Raw genomic sequence first — 14,710 nt, 5'->3', positions numbered from 1 at the left:
AAAGGTACTGCTCCACTCCACAGCAAGAGTTTATTAACTTGCCACAGGGGAATCTGGCTTGACTCCTATTGGAGTCCTATAGGCACAGTCAGTGAGTCTAGCCACCTTTCTGAAGCAAGCCAGAGGAGCATGCACGTCTCAGGTCTGTCTGGAGGTCCTCCCACTGCAAGGTACTCATTGTGACGTTGGTTTCTACGCTTTCCTCGGGTGTCTTTTCTGAGCACAAAAACTATTGCACTATGGTAAATAAAGTGTAAATTCTGCAGCCAAAACCTATATTAGATGCCATCAGTTAGCATTTATGTAGCTCTTCCTGAAACTTCAACAGAACACTTAAGAAATCCCTCAACAAAACAAAATATGTATCACAGTTTAATAGCTTCTTGCTGAGCTATCAATGTTATGAATGGATGCAACTGTAAGCCATCCCAAAAGCTACCAGCTGGCATCCAACCAAGTTTTCTTCTTGGTCCTTCCAAGCAGAAAAAATAATTGCATCTGCCATTTAATTAAAGTTGTTACAAAGTTCTGCTGCATGATATTGTTTAAAATAAATGAATAGTTGCAAAAGCCATTTACATCTGACAGTAATTTACTATAGCAGATTCAGTGAGTTACTCCACTTCCAAGGCGTCACTAATGACCGAGATGTTTTGGAAGAAAAATTGTTGAGATCTCTGCCTCTTCTCCATCCCAAACCATCAGTCATTTATATCCCATTCTTATAGCAAATGTCTGGAGTAATTAGAAGGTTCTGCCTTCCCATGCCATACCACCTCAGATAGTGTTGGATATCTCCTGCAGGTTATCATGTTCCGTCAGTTGCAGTCCAACCAGAACTGAGACTGACAGCAGCAGGACATGCTAAGGAAAACATCTTTAGATTTTCAGGATAATACCCAAGGGGCACGTGGCCAGGAGAAGGCTTGCATGGCTAAAAATCCATCTGTAAGGCTTCATGAAAGCAATGTTAACTCTACGGCAGATACTCTGGTGTCCATCCCAAGCTTTATTGTTCTATCCGGATCAAAATGTAGTCTTTCCCTTTCTTTCAACCATAGAAGATGTGTCAAGATCATATAAACATCTCACAGCTTCAAGTATTGGTGAATCACGAGTCAGGCCTCCCCCAAACCATGTCATAGAAGCACAGAATGGTTTGGTTTAGAAAGGACCATAAGATCATCCAGTTCCAAACCCTTACTGTGGGCAGGGACACCTTCCACTAGACCATGTCACCCAAGGCTCTGTCCTACCTGGCCCTGATGTCATTAGCATCAAAGAAACTTAAGAAACTTGTGTGTTTCTTCTGTTGTTTGACACTTCAGGACTGAAACTTCTCCCTTCAAATACAAGTGTGAGACACTTTGTCGTGGTTTAAACCCAGGTTTAAACACTTTTAAATAGAAGGCGTGATTTTCACCTATTCATCCAACCCTACCATTTGTGGCTTAAGAAAATAAGAAATGTCATGAGACTTGTGACAAAACTCCCAGGATCTGGCAACATTATGCTCTGTGATACCACACAGATACATGTAGAGGAATGCAAAATAAGCAATGCCTTTGATAAACACCGTTGCCAGTTTTTAAACCTGTGAAGAATTATCCTGTTACACTGTCACATAATCAATTTAATTATAAGAATCTTTGCAGGGAGGGGGCTGTCATATGTTTCTTTGTGCAGATTGTAGCATTTTAACTTGTTCTTTAAGTGCAACCCACCAGTTCCATAAAATACACAAGGAAATGCAAGTCCTCTGTAGCAGAAATGGGAGCCTGAATCCATTTGAAATTACTGGCTGGCAAACAGTTAAGGGTTAACTTAATAAATACAAGGTTTAAAATGTCTCTTAGATTCTCAGCTGCTTTTATCTCCTTCGTGCACAGCACTTATTTTCCTTCTGACAAGAAGTACTGTTTACATGAGCAGTAAAGCTAGCTCCAGGGGGTGCAGCAGTCATAAACTAAGCACAGACCCAGACGGATATGAGCCACAAATCTGATAAATACAGTATGGGTGTTGTTTCCTTAACTTGTAACTTTGCTGCCTCTTGTGTGAGATGCCTAAATAAATGATAGTAATCTGAGGCTCTAGCACAGAGACAGTAAATTTACCTGCCTTCTCTGTTGCTTTCAATGGCTATCAGTGTGCTTCTCACCTCAAGGTTTTGCTTTCTCCCATCAAACATCACTCAGATTGGCCTCATCAGGATAACTGGTCTCCTTTCTCACACAGTGTGCTGGCCCAGGCATCCCAACAAGTGAATTTCTTTCACTCAGTGACTTGCAATCATATTATTCTATTTTAAAGTCACATACTAAAATCAAAACACCAGCAGCTAAATCATGAAATCTGATTAATGTAACCGCAGAAATGTGGAAGAGGAAGGAAATTCTAAAGAGCTCAGAGAGGCAGGATGAAGCATAACTGGGCCACCCTTCACACTTTTATCTGCTTTTAAAAAGTGAGGCATCATATTACTAGAACAGAGTAGTTCCCTCCCATGCCTACAACTCTTGTTTCATCCTGTGTTGAAATGTGCTTTCTTTGCAAATTGGTTGTTTAATCATTTGTCCTACACTCTTTCTGGGTTTCAGAGAAGCACCTTCATTCTGGTAGCTGAGGTTCTCTCCCTTTGTTAAAGTCAGATTTGCCTTTTCCCATCTTCTAAGACCTCTCTTGTCTCCTCAGTTTCCTGAAGCTGTATAGATGATGGTTCAAGTATTGCTTAGCCAGTTCCTTTAGTGCTTTAGGATGAATTTCATCATGGAATCAACTTTATCTTAATATTTGTGGTGTTCTTGTTTTATTCTAGACTACAATCCTAGCCCCAAGTTAAAATTCATTGCATTAACCAGTGAACTCAGTGATGCCTGATACAAAATAGGCAGTCATCTCTGAGTCCATTTTTGCTTTTTCCAAGAAATACCTTACCTGTAGTTTCACTCTTTATTCCACTGTATTTTTATCTTCTCTCATTTCCCTTGTTTGCTGTAACTGTCACTCTGACCTTTCTGAACAGCTCTACTCACCCCTTTGGTGCTGCTCCTCAACCTTCTGCCATGTTTCCATTTTTTTGAGTTTTTCCACTCTTTCATGTTCTCAGCATTCTTAAGGCAGCTGTATCAGATCTTTGCTGTCCTCTGCATTAGGTCTCTCTGGCATGCCTTTAAACAGCCTCTGCTAGTGACAGCCAGCTCTCCTGCACACCATCTATCAGCTTGTTTCTGCACAAGTCCTTGTTATTCTGGTATGTCAAATTTTGCCTTTTTGAAGTCTATTTTCCTTATTCTACTGCTCTTCCCCCATTTCTTAAAAATGTGATGTCACTTATTTTCACATTCACCCAATGCTGTTTTTGATTTTAACAAGTTTTCCCCTGCTCTAGTCAGAAGCAATTGTGACCCCACTCCCCACCATATTCAGACATAAAGCAGTCACCAAGATGTGTATTTGAACTTCTGATGACTACACTTTTCCAGCAGAGAATTAGACCTGTAACATCACCTAGTATTAAAGACGGCTCTGTTATTTCCCCAAGTAGACTTCTTCCAGCTCTTTCTCCTAACTGCAGGATCCCCCAGCATCCCATGCTCCATGCTCCTTTACCCTTCGTTCTCCAACCACATACATCCATTAATGAGGATTTCCCCTCATGCTGAACTTCAGAGAGTGCACAGACCTTTCTTCTCATGTGTCCTACCTGGAACAAGTTATCCTTTACAATGCCAAGATCCTAGTCCTATAATTTCCTCCACAAGCACTTAGTAATTCTTGAGTTGTACTTTCCATTATGTGGTAAGTCTTTAACTCCTTTGCATTTAATTCTGATGTCCCAGCCATCTGTATAAGAGCAGCTCAGATGTTTGGCTGATTTTCTCAGCCTTTGTTAATCTCTATGCTCCTTTCACACATTTTGTTATTATTTTCACTCACCTGCAGAGTTTCACTACTGCTGCTGTTCAAGCCCTCCTCTCAAACATGACCCAGAAGTGCTTTCCTATGGAGCCCAGCCATTCCCCGACATTCCCAGCTGTCCTGCCAGAGAGCCCGACACCAGCAGTGAGGAAGAGCTGCCACTGTGCAGTAGAAGTGCATTGCTTTATGCAGAGGTTTCATATCCCTGGAGATGCGAGGAAGAAATTGTTTACAGTGAGGGTGGTAGAATCCTGGCACAGGTTGCCCAGAGAGGTGGTGGATGCCCCTTCCCTGGAGACTGGATGTGGTTCTGGACAAGCTGATCTAGTTGAAGATGTCCCTGCTCATTGCAGGGTGATTGGACTAGATGAGCTTTGAAGGTCCCTTCCAACCCAACCAAACTGTGATTCTGTGATTCTGTAATCATCTCAAAAACATTCTGATCCCTCTGCATCCTCCCCAGCATTGGCAGCAACCCTGAGTGTTGGGTGCTGGCAGCTGGGTACAGGCAGTGGAGCTGGTGCCAGCCCTGTGTAGGGAGAAGCAAAGGTTTAACATGGGATGCAGGAACACATCTGGGTAGAGAAGCTTGTTGGGTCTGGCAGGGTTCCGAAACACTGCAAGCAAAAGGCTCACAGAACAAGTATCTCCTGGTAAACATTGGCTAGTATTGATTTAATGAATTGAGAACTTAACTGGAACAAGTGTTGAGAATTATCTCCATGCTCCTTTTCACAGCACATATTGAGAAGTGCATTGCAGGGGTACAACCTGTTGTATAGAAGAACTGAGCTTACAGGAACAGAAAAAGCCTATACCCTTCCTTTGCTGCAGCTTCCACAGAGCTGAATTTCAAGCCTGTGGTTTTGATCTCTGCCAAGCGTGGCTGGGATGGAACAGGGCATTTTTAGGGCTGACAGCAAATTACAATAATTTGAATTTCAAAACTGACATTTCAGAACTGAAGGTCCTAATAGGATACCTGATTCACAATAAAACAGTTACTGGAGCTTGCTATAAGATCGTATTTCCATCATGACAGGAATGTGACAATACCCATTAGACAGATGATGACAGGAGAATAAATAAGGCTTCAACTTGAACAAAAATAACAGTAAACTATGGATAAGATATATGTGTGTGCATACAAACAACAGAATCGGAGCCGTATCAGTTACTTAGCTATTCAAAATGAACAAAACAAGAAAAATACCCACCTTGTTTCCTCACACATCAAACAGATTAATAATTGGAAAAGAAAGCAGGTTTTCCAAAAATTGGATGACCCTTCAGTGCTCTCATAGGGGTGCTGCTTTGATGCCCTCGACCACCTTTCCACCTGCAGGCATGCACTGGCCATCAGTGCCCATGGCAGCACCTCCTCCATCCCACAGGCTGGTGGATCCAGAGCTGTGCCTTGGCTGCGCGCCGTCACAGGTGGTCTTGAAATGCAGAGCACAAGGATCCAACAAAAAGGCCTTCCTGATACCAAACAACAGGGGCTTTTACTTAAAAACAAAGTTTTATTGTAGTTCTATTATACTACTGTGTAAAAATATGAGGGATTTTTCATTCTGAGATGCTTACAAAAACCACTGGTTAAAAGAAGGTTGCAATCTTACAGATGTGTAATTCTTATCAGTAACTTTGTATCAAGCAAATATACAAACTGGCTACCATTTCTCTCTGGATGTACAGAAGAATTTGGTTTTGCCATGATCACAAGGCATAGCACACCATAGAGAATGGACTGTCAGCCTCAACATTCTTTTTTTTTTTCATTTGTATCATAACTTGAAGCATTTCTATTAAATTACCATCTTGGAATATAGAAAACTTTCAAATTCATATGAATAATTCACACTCTATGTTGTCTTTAAGGCACATATTTCTATCCAAATTTCATTTGGGTGCAAAGGGGCAGTTGTGTATCAGACAGCAGCAGGTATCTGACAGCTCAGTTTGTTAAAACTGTCCTTATGTCCATGGACTTCAATGAGAAGTATTGAGTTCACTGTCTGTACCGCAGTGTTGTGTCCCGATACAGCCTGTTTCATCAGTGTACTACCGCTCTTGGTCAACTTAGGCAGGTGATTGTTGTCTTTACAACACCCAGGAGCTATGATGTCCCGAGTCCACTCCTCCTGGAACCTGCAAGCATGAAGGAAAAGTTATTTCTGTTTCATCTGCTCTGGTGAAGATACAGAACTTCCTCATCCACTTCATTTGCACATCAGGCATTTTGCAGACCTTGTGCTGTAATGTAAGGACTCACTTCTCCTAGCATTAAAAACAGTTGGCAGCAATGGAGCAAATGACCGTGTCTCTGTAAAAGCTGATGCAGACCTTGAGAACACTTGTGATGTTGCTGTTATTTGGGGTTGGGGCAGATGCTGTTTGCTTTCCATCAAATGAGTCCCCAGCTTCAATTTAATGCTATGCTATTTGGATTTTTACAAACACTAATTCTGGGACTGGTGTAGAAGGAAAATCTGTGCTTGGTTAGCAGAGCACTGGTGGAATCACAAGAGCCAGTTGTGCTCAGCAGGATTTGAGGTGTTATTTGCAGAGCTGCCAGTGATGCTGATGCAGTGCAGTCACATCGTGCTTTGTGCTAACCCTTGACTGCCCACTCTGGCTACTGCCTGGCCCTCCCAGAAGGGACTGCAGGCAGAGACTCTGCATTTCCAGCAGCTCTGGTGGTCACTAATTCTTCCCACACCAGGAAAGGAGGTCTGCCAGCAATGGGGAGACAGGCTGCAGCCCCAAGCAGCAAACCACCCAGAGGTGGATGGTGTGGGCAGAGCAGTGGCAGCCAGAGACAGCAGAATTCCTGAAGATGCTCAGTAAACTACACACAGGAAAATGGGATGTGGGATCAGCTTGTGCTTGCACGCTGCTGCTGGAGGCATGCTAGATACAGTGGACTTTAAGTACATGGCTCTGTGGACCAGAAACAGGTAAGAACACAGCCCTTTGGGGTTTGTGCCAGATGACTCTGGTCTGACCATGTGGGCTTTTGTAAAACACCATTTACGCCACAGCAGCTGCCTGCACGCAGGGCAGATGCTGAGATTGCCTGCCCCACACTGACACCACTGAGCACAGCAGCCTGCACACCCTGCACAGCCAGGACAGGGTGGTCTTATCCTTTTGTACGTGTAAAGCTGGTCGTGAAACAAGTGACATTCTGCAGTTATCTGCTGCAGAAAGCCAACCAGCAGAAATTCTCATACACAAAAAGTGCACATATATAGAAACCACAGGGGAATAACAGAAGATAAAACCATATAACCAAGCTCTTGCTGTTCTGGTACTGAGTGCAGATACATCTCCTGTAAAGGAGAATGAATCTTGCTCTTCACTGGGAAGCTGTATTATGAAACTATCTGGGGCATAAGCTACAGTCAGATAGTGCAAAGGCATCTTAGAGCACCTCTGCATTTGATGCAAGAAGGCACTGTCATCTCAATATACTTATCGAGGTGGTGCTCAGATGAACAGAATTTACCCACCTGTAATTTGGATAACAACAAACTCATCTATTTCTCAAAACAACCCAGCCTGATCACTTGGCACACTTTGTGCTGACCCGCACTGTTTTAACTGTGCCTTTTATCCTTGGTGCACCAAAGCCCTCAGGTATCTTTGTGCTGGACACTAGAACACCTATCTGAGAACCCCTGTGCCTTGCCGTCAGGGAAAAGAAGCTACATGAGGTTACACTGCAGATCTCACTGCTGAAAGAAAATCTTCTGAGGTGCTTCCTACTGCGAATTTCTTATTTTTTAATAGTACGTTGGAACTCAGTTGCTTCTTCTTGAGGTGGTATCAACAGTTGCAAAACAAAAATCAAAAGAGCTTGTACAGGGAGAAGAACTGGGATGAAGTTTAGCATGGGGTAGCCCCAGCCTTTGCAACTAGCCCTGCTATGATTACAGTTCGAATCTAGGTGTTCTGGTTATGGTGCAATAAATATACCTTACCTGGGCAGAATTCATCCCATTCTGGCTCTCCTATAAAACTCTGGACTGTGAATCCTTGCAATTACCCACAATCCACCAGCAACTCAAAAACTTAGACTGGCTAAAACTGTGCCTGGAGAACAACTATACTCCTGGCTAAGCAACCTTTTCCTCCCGTTTCAGGAACTGTAAGTCTAGGATGAGGTGGCAGTAGGCCCCCTCCATTCACTGCACTATGTTGAGCCCTGTGGATGTCAGAAGGACAGTGAAGTCAGTGGAGTCCCACCCAAGTGGAGGTTGAGAAATGCTATTAAGAGGGCTGAAGTGTCGACAGGGACAGATGAGCACACAATAAGCTCTCCTCTGCCTACAAGGCTATCAGTCAGGCCTGGCCTTCAGTCTGCACTTGCATCCTCAAGAGCTCTGTACTTTGTCCTGCGTAAGTGTGGCTTTTTAACAAGTGCTTCAACTTTCCTGAACTCCAGTTTGCAGGAGTTTCCAGGGGTATTTCAAATGTCATGGTAAGAGGATTAGAAGACCTCCCTGTGCTCTTATCTGGAAATGCAAACTCACCCAAGGATGCTAGGTGCACAGTACATTTGACCAGGACAGACTTTATTTGACAGATAAAGATGGAGCTCCTATCCAGGGAGAGAACAGCCACCAATGGGCGTTGGAGGATTCACAAGAATATTGCTTGGTTACTTGAGAGCTGTTCCTACCTGGAGGCGAAAACACAGTTACTGGGACATCTGAGGACTCACAGCACTGGGGTTACCTACCACAATGCTGCCTGGTGCTGATGCTGGGACCAAGCACAGATTCTTACACTGGAGGATGGGAGGGCATTTTTTTGTTACTGTGTGTCTGGTCACTTTGTACAGGACCCTGGGGGAATCATGGAAGCATTATGAAAATAATAATAGAAGCTTTATGAAAAGCACATGTTGCTGTTCACACCCCCTCTGTGCTCACTGTGATGACAATTCAGATAAGAATTCAGGAATCAGTCTTATCTAGCAGCTTTCTCTTCCACTCTTTGTGACAGGGCCCCGAGATTAAACCACAGCTCACTTCCCCTGACTGACTTCTCTTTGAAACATGCATGTCAAAAGGTGCTGGAAGATGTTAGTGTCTGGAAGATGGCAGTGGGGAACACAGAGCACAGCAGTAACAAACTGGAGGAAGAAAATCCTCCATGAATAGAGAAGCTCAAAGTGGGACAACTCACAGGATGGGACGATCTACGTGAAAGCTTGAAAAGGAAAACTGCCTCTCTCCGGTCCCAAGTGCCACACAATCAATCACCACACATGTGAGGAGCTGTATTAACTACAGTTGTATCAAACGGGTCATTTGCTCTTTGCAGCCATGTCACCAGATGCTTTACATAGAGAAGTATTAAACACCACAGTGACAACGGGTCCTACATCTCCTCCTGCAGCCCAGGGAGCAGACGCCGGTGCCTCTCTGCAACTGAAGCCTTGAAGCTTATCGGGGTAGCCATAGCCAGCCTGCACAGACAAACAGTCCTGCACATGCACCACAGCCTTGGGTACCAGGAGCCCGCGCTGCTGAGCTCTGCACACCTGAGCTTCCAGACCAACAGAAGCAACTTCTGACAGGGAGGCCAATTGTAAAAGCAAATGGGTGGATCTTCCAGAGGGAGTGAAGTATTGAGTTCTCTGTGAGACCGCTGGCCTTCAAAACCAACCAAAGTGGTTTCCCCAGCGCCTCTAACAGCCTTGCACTAAGTCACTGTTGTAGAAGATGTTTTCCCACCTTAATTCTCCCTCTGATGATATTCTAGGTGTCCTAGTGGGTTTTTCTTGCTCTGTTTACATTTTCCATCAAGCTTTGCAGCAGCTTGTCTCTCAACAAAGGTATTTCTTCAAGTGTCCACTTTCGCTGTGGTAAATCAAATCTACATAGAGACATAGAATCACAGGCTGGTTTGGGTTGGAAGCGACCTTAAAGCTCCTCCAGCTCCAGCCCCTGCCATGGGCAGGGACACCTTCCACTGGAGCAGCTTGCTCCAAGCCCCTGTGTCCAACCTGGCCTTGAACACTGCCAGGGATGGGGCAGCCACAGCTTCTCTGGGCACCCTGTGCCAGGGCCTCAGCACCCTCACAGGGAAAAACTGCTGCCTTATGTCTAGGAAAGGCATCAGATCCTTCAGCTTTGAAATCTTTTCTACTTAGGTGTTCAGAGGAAAAAATCAGCTGGGAAAGTGGCCTCAAGGGGGCACAGGACAAGGTAGGAATGCAGCCAAGTGTTCCATCCCATCTTATCCATACTGCTAGACAGTCCTTGGGCTTACAGCCATGCTCCTCAGAAAGCCCGGACAGACATGAACACTTTTCAGAGCAGTATGAGTTTCTGACTTGCACCTTCCTTGCAACTCCTTACACAGGGTAGTGGAAAACTTCAACCATTATAGCCACTAAATCAAAGAAAAAAGGAAAACACATTTCATTTTACTGTGGAGGCCAAAGCTATCAGCTAATTTCACAAACCTTGCATATGGTTTTTTGGACTGACTGCAAATGCTGAGGTGCTCTCCTAAGAGCATCTGGATTTGGAGGTTTTTTTCCAAAACCCTTTCACATGGACATTTTTGTTGTTGGGTTATCCTTACTTGCTTTTTGCCAGGTACACTTGTAAAGCATCTTGTAGTCAGAAAGGGCTCTGGTACAAACATTTCAGGTACTAAAAATATCTCTGTGGGAGAACACACTCTCCTGTTTCTCTGTAGGAGATATTTTTTTTCTTCTTGATAATATGCTCCAGCTGAAAGGAGGGCTTCAAACCTACTGAGACACGGGCTTTTCCATTGCGCTCACTCCTGCAGTCAGATCAGCTACATCATAGAGAATGTTTTATAGCTTGCTCTAGAGCTGTGTAAAATAATTCACCTCAAAACAGTCCAAATTTTGAATGCACAACTTATTCCAGATGCTTTAACACCGGGGTGGCGTGGGGGGGTGGGAATTACCAAATTTCTTTGCTGCCTTCAGATGTATTTTCAAGCTGGACTACTTTCTTTCTGGTGGTCTCTCAGCTGACAGGGGATGAAAAGGATTTAGTCCACAGCTAAACTCAGTTCTCCCTGTGGGTGGAAAATACTGGACCATCAATTCTCCCTTGCAAAATAACAGCACTTCACTGTGTCAAGGGAGTATCTGCTTCAGGACAGGTTACAGGGCTGTTATGCTGAGAAAGTTAAGAAAGCAGAGGCTTCCCTATGTGTGGCTCTTTTTTTACTATAATGAGGAAGCTGATGCAAAGTGAAATGAGCTCTCAGTTTTTTCTTATTACCAGTGATCTGGTTTCTCCTGGGACAGTTATCTTTCTGCACATGCCGCAGATGTATAAATATGCTATGGCTCAAACAGTGGAATGCCCAGTTCTTTCATGCCTTTGCATGCCAAAAAACGCTTTGCTGTTTGCCCTCACAATGGTTACACTAGATTGCGTGTATTTTTATGATTTCTCCTGGAGGCATGGCTAGGACTAAGTGGAAAACAGTAGGCTACTAATTCAGTTTGGGATCCAGGCAAGGCTTACTCCAGGCAGGGGGTTCTGAGGTCAGACTTGCCTCAACTCACCTGCATCAACCATCCACCTGGGGAACAGCTATGGCTGATCCGCAGGGTGATGTACCCCAATGCCTGCATTAAGGTCACCCCACTTTTCAACACCAGTTTCTTTAATGTCATCTCTTACTGTCGTTTCCCTCTCAGACATTACCAAATTACTCAAACATTACTCAAACTGGAACAGAGGAAGGACAGCTACCATTTACCTTCTCTTTATGGATATTTTGCCCTGTGCCTGTCACTGCCTGCTCAGGCACCTGGCCAAGTCGAAGCTCTCCCCAGTGGCTGAAGAAGAGGACCGTCTGCCTTGGATGGTGGTTGCCCAAGCTATTATTCCAGAGGCGGATTACTGCAGGGCCAGGTAAGATTCTTCATCGGAAGATAACTGATCCAAAAATAACATATCCTGCTCTGGAACATGCCCATCTTTAAAAACCCTCCTAAACACAGCACAGCATTTCAAATGTCAGCTCCTGTGCAACACTGGGCAGCCCTGGTGCCCTTCTGACCCCAGGCAGGTGTGGTGCGCTCTGCTGCCGCTTTGAGGTCTCTCACTTTGGAAAAATGATGCCAACAGTCCTGGTTTTATTCCCATGCAGAATTGGGAAATGGTTTAAATCTTAAAATGTTAACGGGAGAAGAACACAATTTCCTGAGTTTAGGCTTTTCTCCTGACACATACTGCAGCCAGGCTGTGCAAGCTGCTCCCGATATACCCCCATGCTGACAAGCCCTGCCTCTGCCCAGCAGTCCTCCCGGGGGCTGTTTTGGAGGTTCATGCACATTGTTTTTCTCTAACTCTGTGGCCCAGAGCTGCAGCTAATCTTCCTCCCATAGCCGGCAGACCCTTCTCTTAGCTAATCTGTGTCAAACCTCTGCATCATACAGCAACCTCCTATCTCTGCTCTATGCTCTCAACTTCTGAGAAGCAACGCTGGGGAAAACACATCCCTCCCAGCAGCCCCATGCCTTGTAACTTGTCTTCCCCTGCTCAACATCAGTTAGTTTTTCAAATATTCTAAAAGAGCAGATATGCTGTAAATGCCTGCAGCGCATGTAAGACTTTCTGCCAAAATCTGATATTTTTATCCTCACTGTGACTCCTTATATCCAAATGAAAGAGGTGCCATGAACAGTGACTGCACTCTGTAGTCAACGATCCCAGGTATGTGTAGACATATTTCTCAGCACTTTTAAGCAATTTGTTCAAGCAGCCAAGAAGACAGAATGGGGCTCATTATAATTACAGTAGCTGCCACTAAAATTCAACATTTCCCTGCAAAACTATATATTTATCACACTTGTTCCATGTTTCAAACACGAGGGGAAAAAGATCTTTTTGTGACAAACAGGTCCAGAGCTTCTTACTGTCCAACAGTTTGGCTTCTACATTAGTTACACTTCTATACATCAGCATTCTGCATCCATGTTATGTCAGCTTGTTTCAAGCCACAATTATCTCATTGGCATACTAAGGCACTGCTTTAACAGATGTCAGGTTTTTAATCCTAAATGACTCTGTAAACCATAACAAATATCTTACCTTCTGAAAAAGCTGGCTTTTCCCTTTATTTTCTATTGGCTTACCTGATCTTAGTATCTTTAATCCTTGAAGTGGTGAATCTAAATGTTAATCTCTAGTTAATTTCTAAATATATTCCAATTAAGTCTGAAAAGCAGCATGACCTACATCCTCTTCTAGTAAAAAACTGGCTAAGATATACTTAAAATGGTCTTCTTCAAAGGTGGAGGAATTCTAACTCTTCCAGATACTTTATATGTTACATGAAGAAGTAGCAAAACAGTTTTCTTTAAGGAAATACTATTGTAAAAACGACTGAAATTGCCAAGCTTCCACCCACTCCCTTCTCAGACAAAAGCACCACTCATCTCCCAGCCTTCCCCTCCTGAGTGGGTTGCACAGCCACTTTCCATGGCTCTTTCACAGAGAACAACATGTACTGAAGCCCTGATAAAGCAGGGAGCAGTCAGCTCCCATGCTTCTTAGGACAGTTCCTCATTAGAAAGACAAAGTAGGCTTTCTGATTTGGTCAGAGGTCTAGCACTGCACTGCACAAAGTCCTCCAAATGTCTGAAACATTAATACAAGAACAGAACAGATCAGAACAGAACAGGATAGGACAGATTTCAGTTGGAAGTGACCTACAACAACCATCTAGCCCAACTGCCTGACCAATTCAGGGATGCCCAAAAGTTACAGCATGTTATTAGGGCATTGAGCCAATGACTCTTCACCACTGACTTCACATTGAGCCAATGACTCTTCATCAACCAGCTCTCCAGAAAGCCTGTGGCAGTGTCTGAACACCCTCTGTAACAAAATGCTTCCTAATGTCAAGTCTAAACATTCCTTGAGGAGCCTTGTTTAAATTATCTGTTGGAATGTTTGCAACCATGGACACACACTTTGGTTCACATGCACACAGCGATATACAGAATCTTTCCTTTGGATTCCCTCAGGTTTGCTGCTTTTTCCCAGCCACATCACATGCCTTTATTTCCTTGGACAATCAATACTATAACAGCTCCACCACTATAGCAACACTCCCACAGTTAGAGATTTCTTCCAAGTACAGGCTGCCAACACATCCACTTCACCTTGAACAGGGAAAGGTACCACAGAAGTAACCCAGGTAGTGGACGTGTGGTTTCCACACTCATCTTCCCAGCATAAGCCAAGGATCTGCCTACACTGTCCTACTGCTCCTAGTAAGCTGGATGAGCGCAGGATGAACAAACTTATCCTAATTTGCTACACACAAACAATAAGCCTTGCAAGTGAAACACAAAGCTGGCAGATCATTTGTTGTCTTCAAGAGTTGGCAAGAAATAGGTTAGCAGCATTCCCACATCATCCTGAGCATATATCCACTTAACAGAATTAAGCAGTAGAAATTCAACATCTTTTACTACCCTTAATTAAGTAAGTCTTATTTGAGTGAAGGAAGAAGGTACAAACTGATGAAGGGTCACCCCCATTCCTGAAGCAATTTCAAGACAATTACATTCAGTCTGCCACAGTTTCAGTGCCATTCTCACTTCTGATTAGAAGCAACACTTGATCTCCACATGTAAGATGGCTCTGGGGTGCAGAGACTAATAATACACCTGCTCTCCCAGTGGAATTTTGCTCTGGGTAGTGATTAGCCGGGACCACATCCCCTGTGCATGGTGGAAATAAAGTAAACCTTGATTAACAGCAGC

The 14,710-nt window shown here is 43.9% G+C and overlaps 1 protein-coding gene across 4 annotated transcripts in view; it reads right to left on the bottom strand.

The window, feature by feature from the left end:
• Positions 1–4,437: 4,437 nt before the first annotated feature.
• Positions 4,438–14,710, bottom strand: part of SUSD3 (sushi domain containing 3) — a 36,890-nt gene continuing 26,617 nt past the window's right edge. For 2 of the 4 annotated variants that reach the window (XM_061357795.1, XM_061357796.1), the window contains one exon: positions 5,532–6,072. In XM_061357795.1, coding sequence (XP_061213779.1) covers positions 5,853–6,072 — 220 coding nt within the window. In that variant the 3' untranslated portion in view covers positions 5,532–5,852. Of the gene's footprint in view, positions 4,693–5,138; positions 5,430–5,531; positions 6,073–14,710 lie in introns of those variants that run through there. The other 2 variants (XM_061357793.1, XM_061357794.1) reach the window with 2 other exon arrangements.

This window comes from Neopsephotus bourkii, unplaced genomic scaffold (assembly GCF_033783945.1).
Source record: "Neopsephotus bourkii isolate Nb327-2 ecotype Australia unplaced genomic scaffold, CSIRO-AGI_Nbou_v1 NB_923, whole genome shotgun sequence".
Taxonomy (NCBI): Eukaryota; Metazoa; Chordata; class Aves; order Psittaciformes; family Psittacidae; genus Neopsephotus; species Neopsephotus bourkii.
The sequence above is the reverse complement of the archived record's forward strand: the minus strand, read 5'-3'. Positions and strand labels throughout refer to the sequence as shown.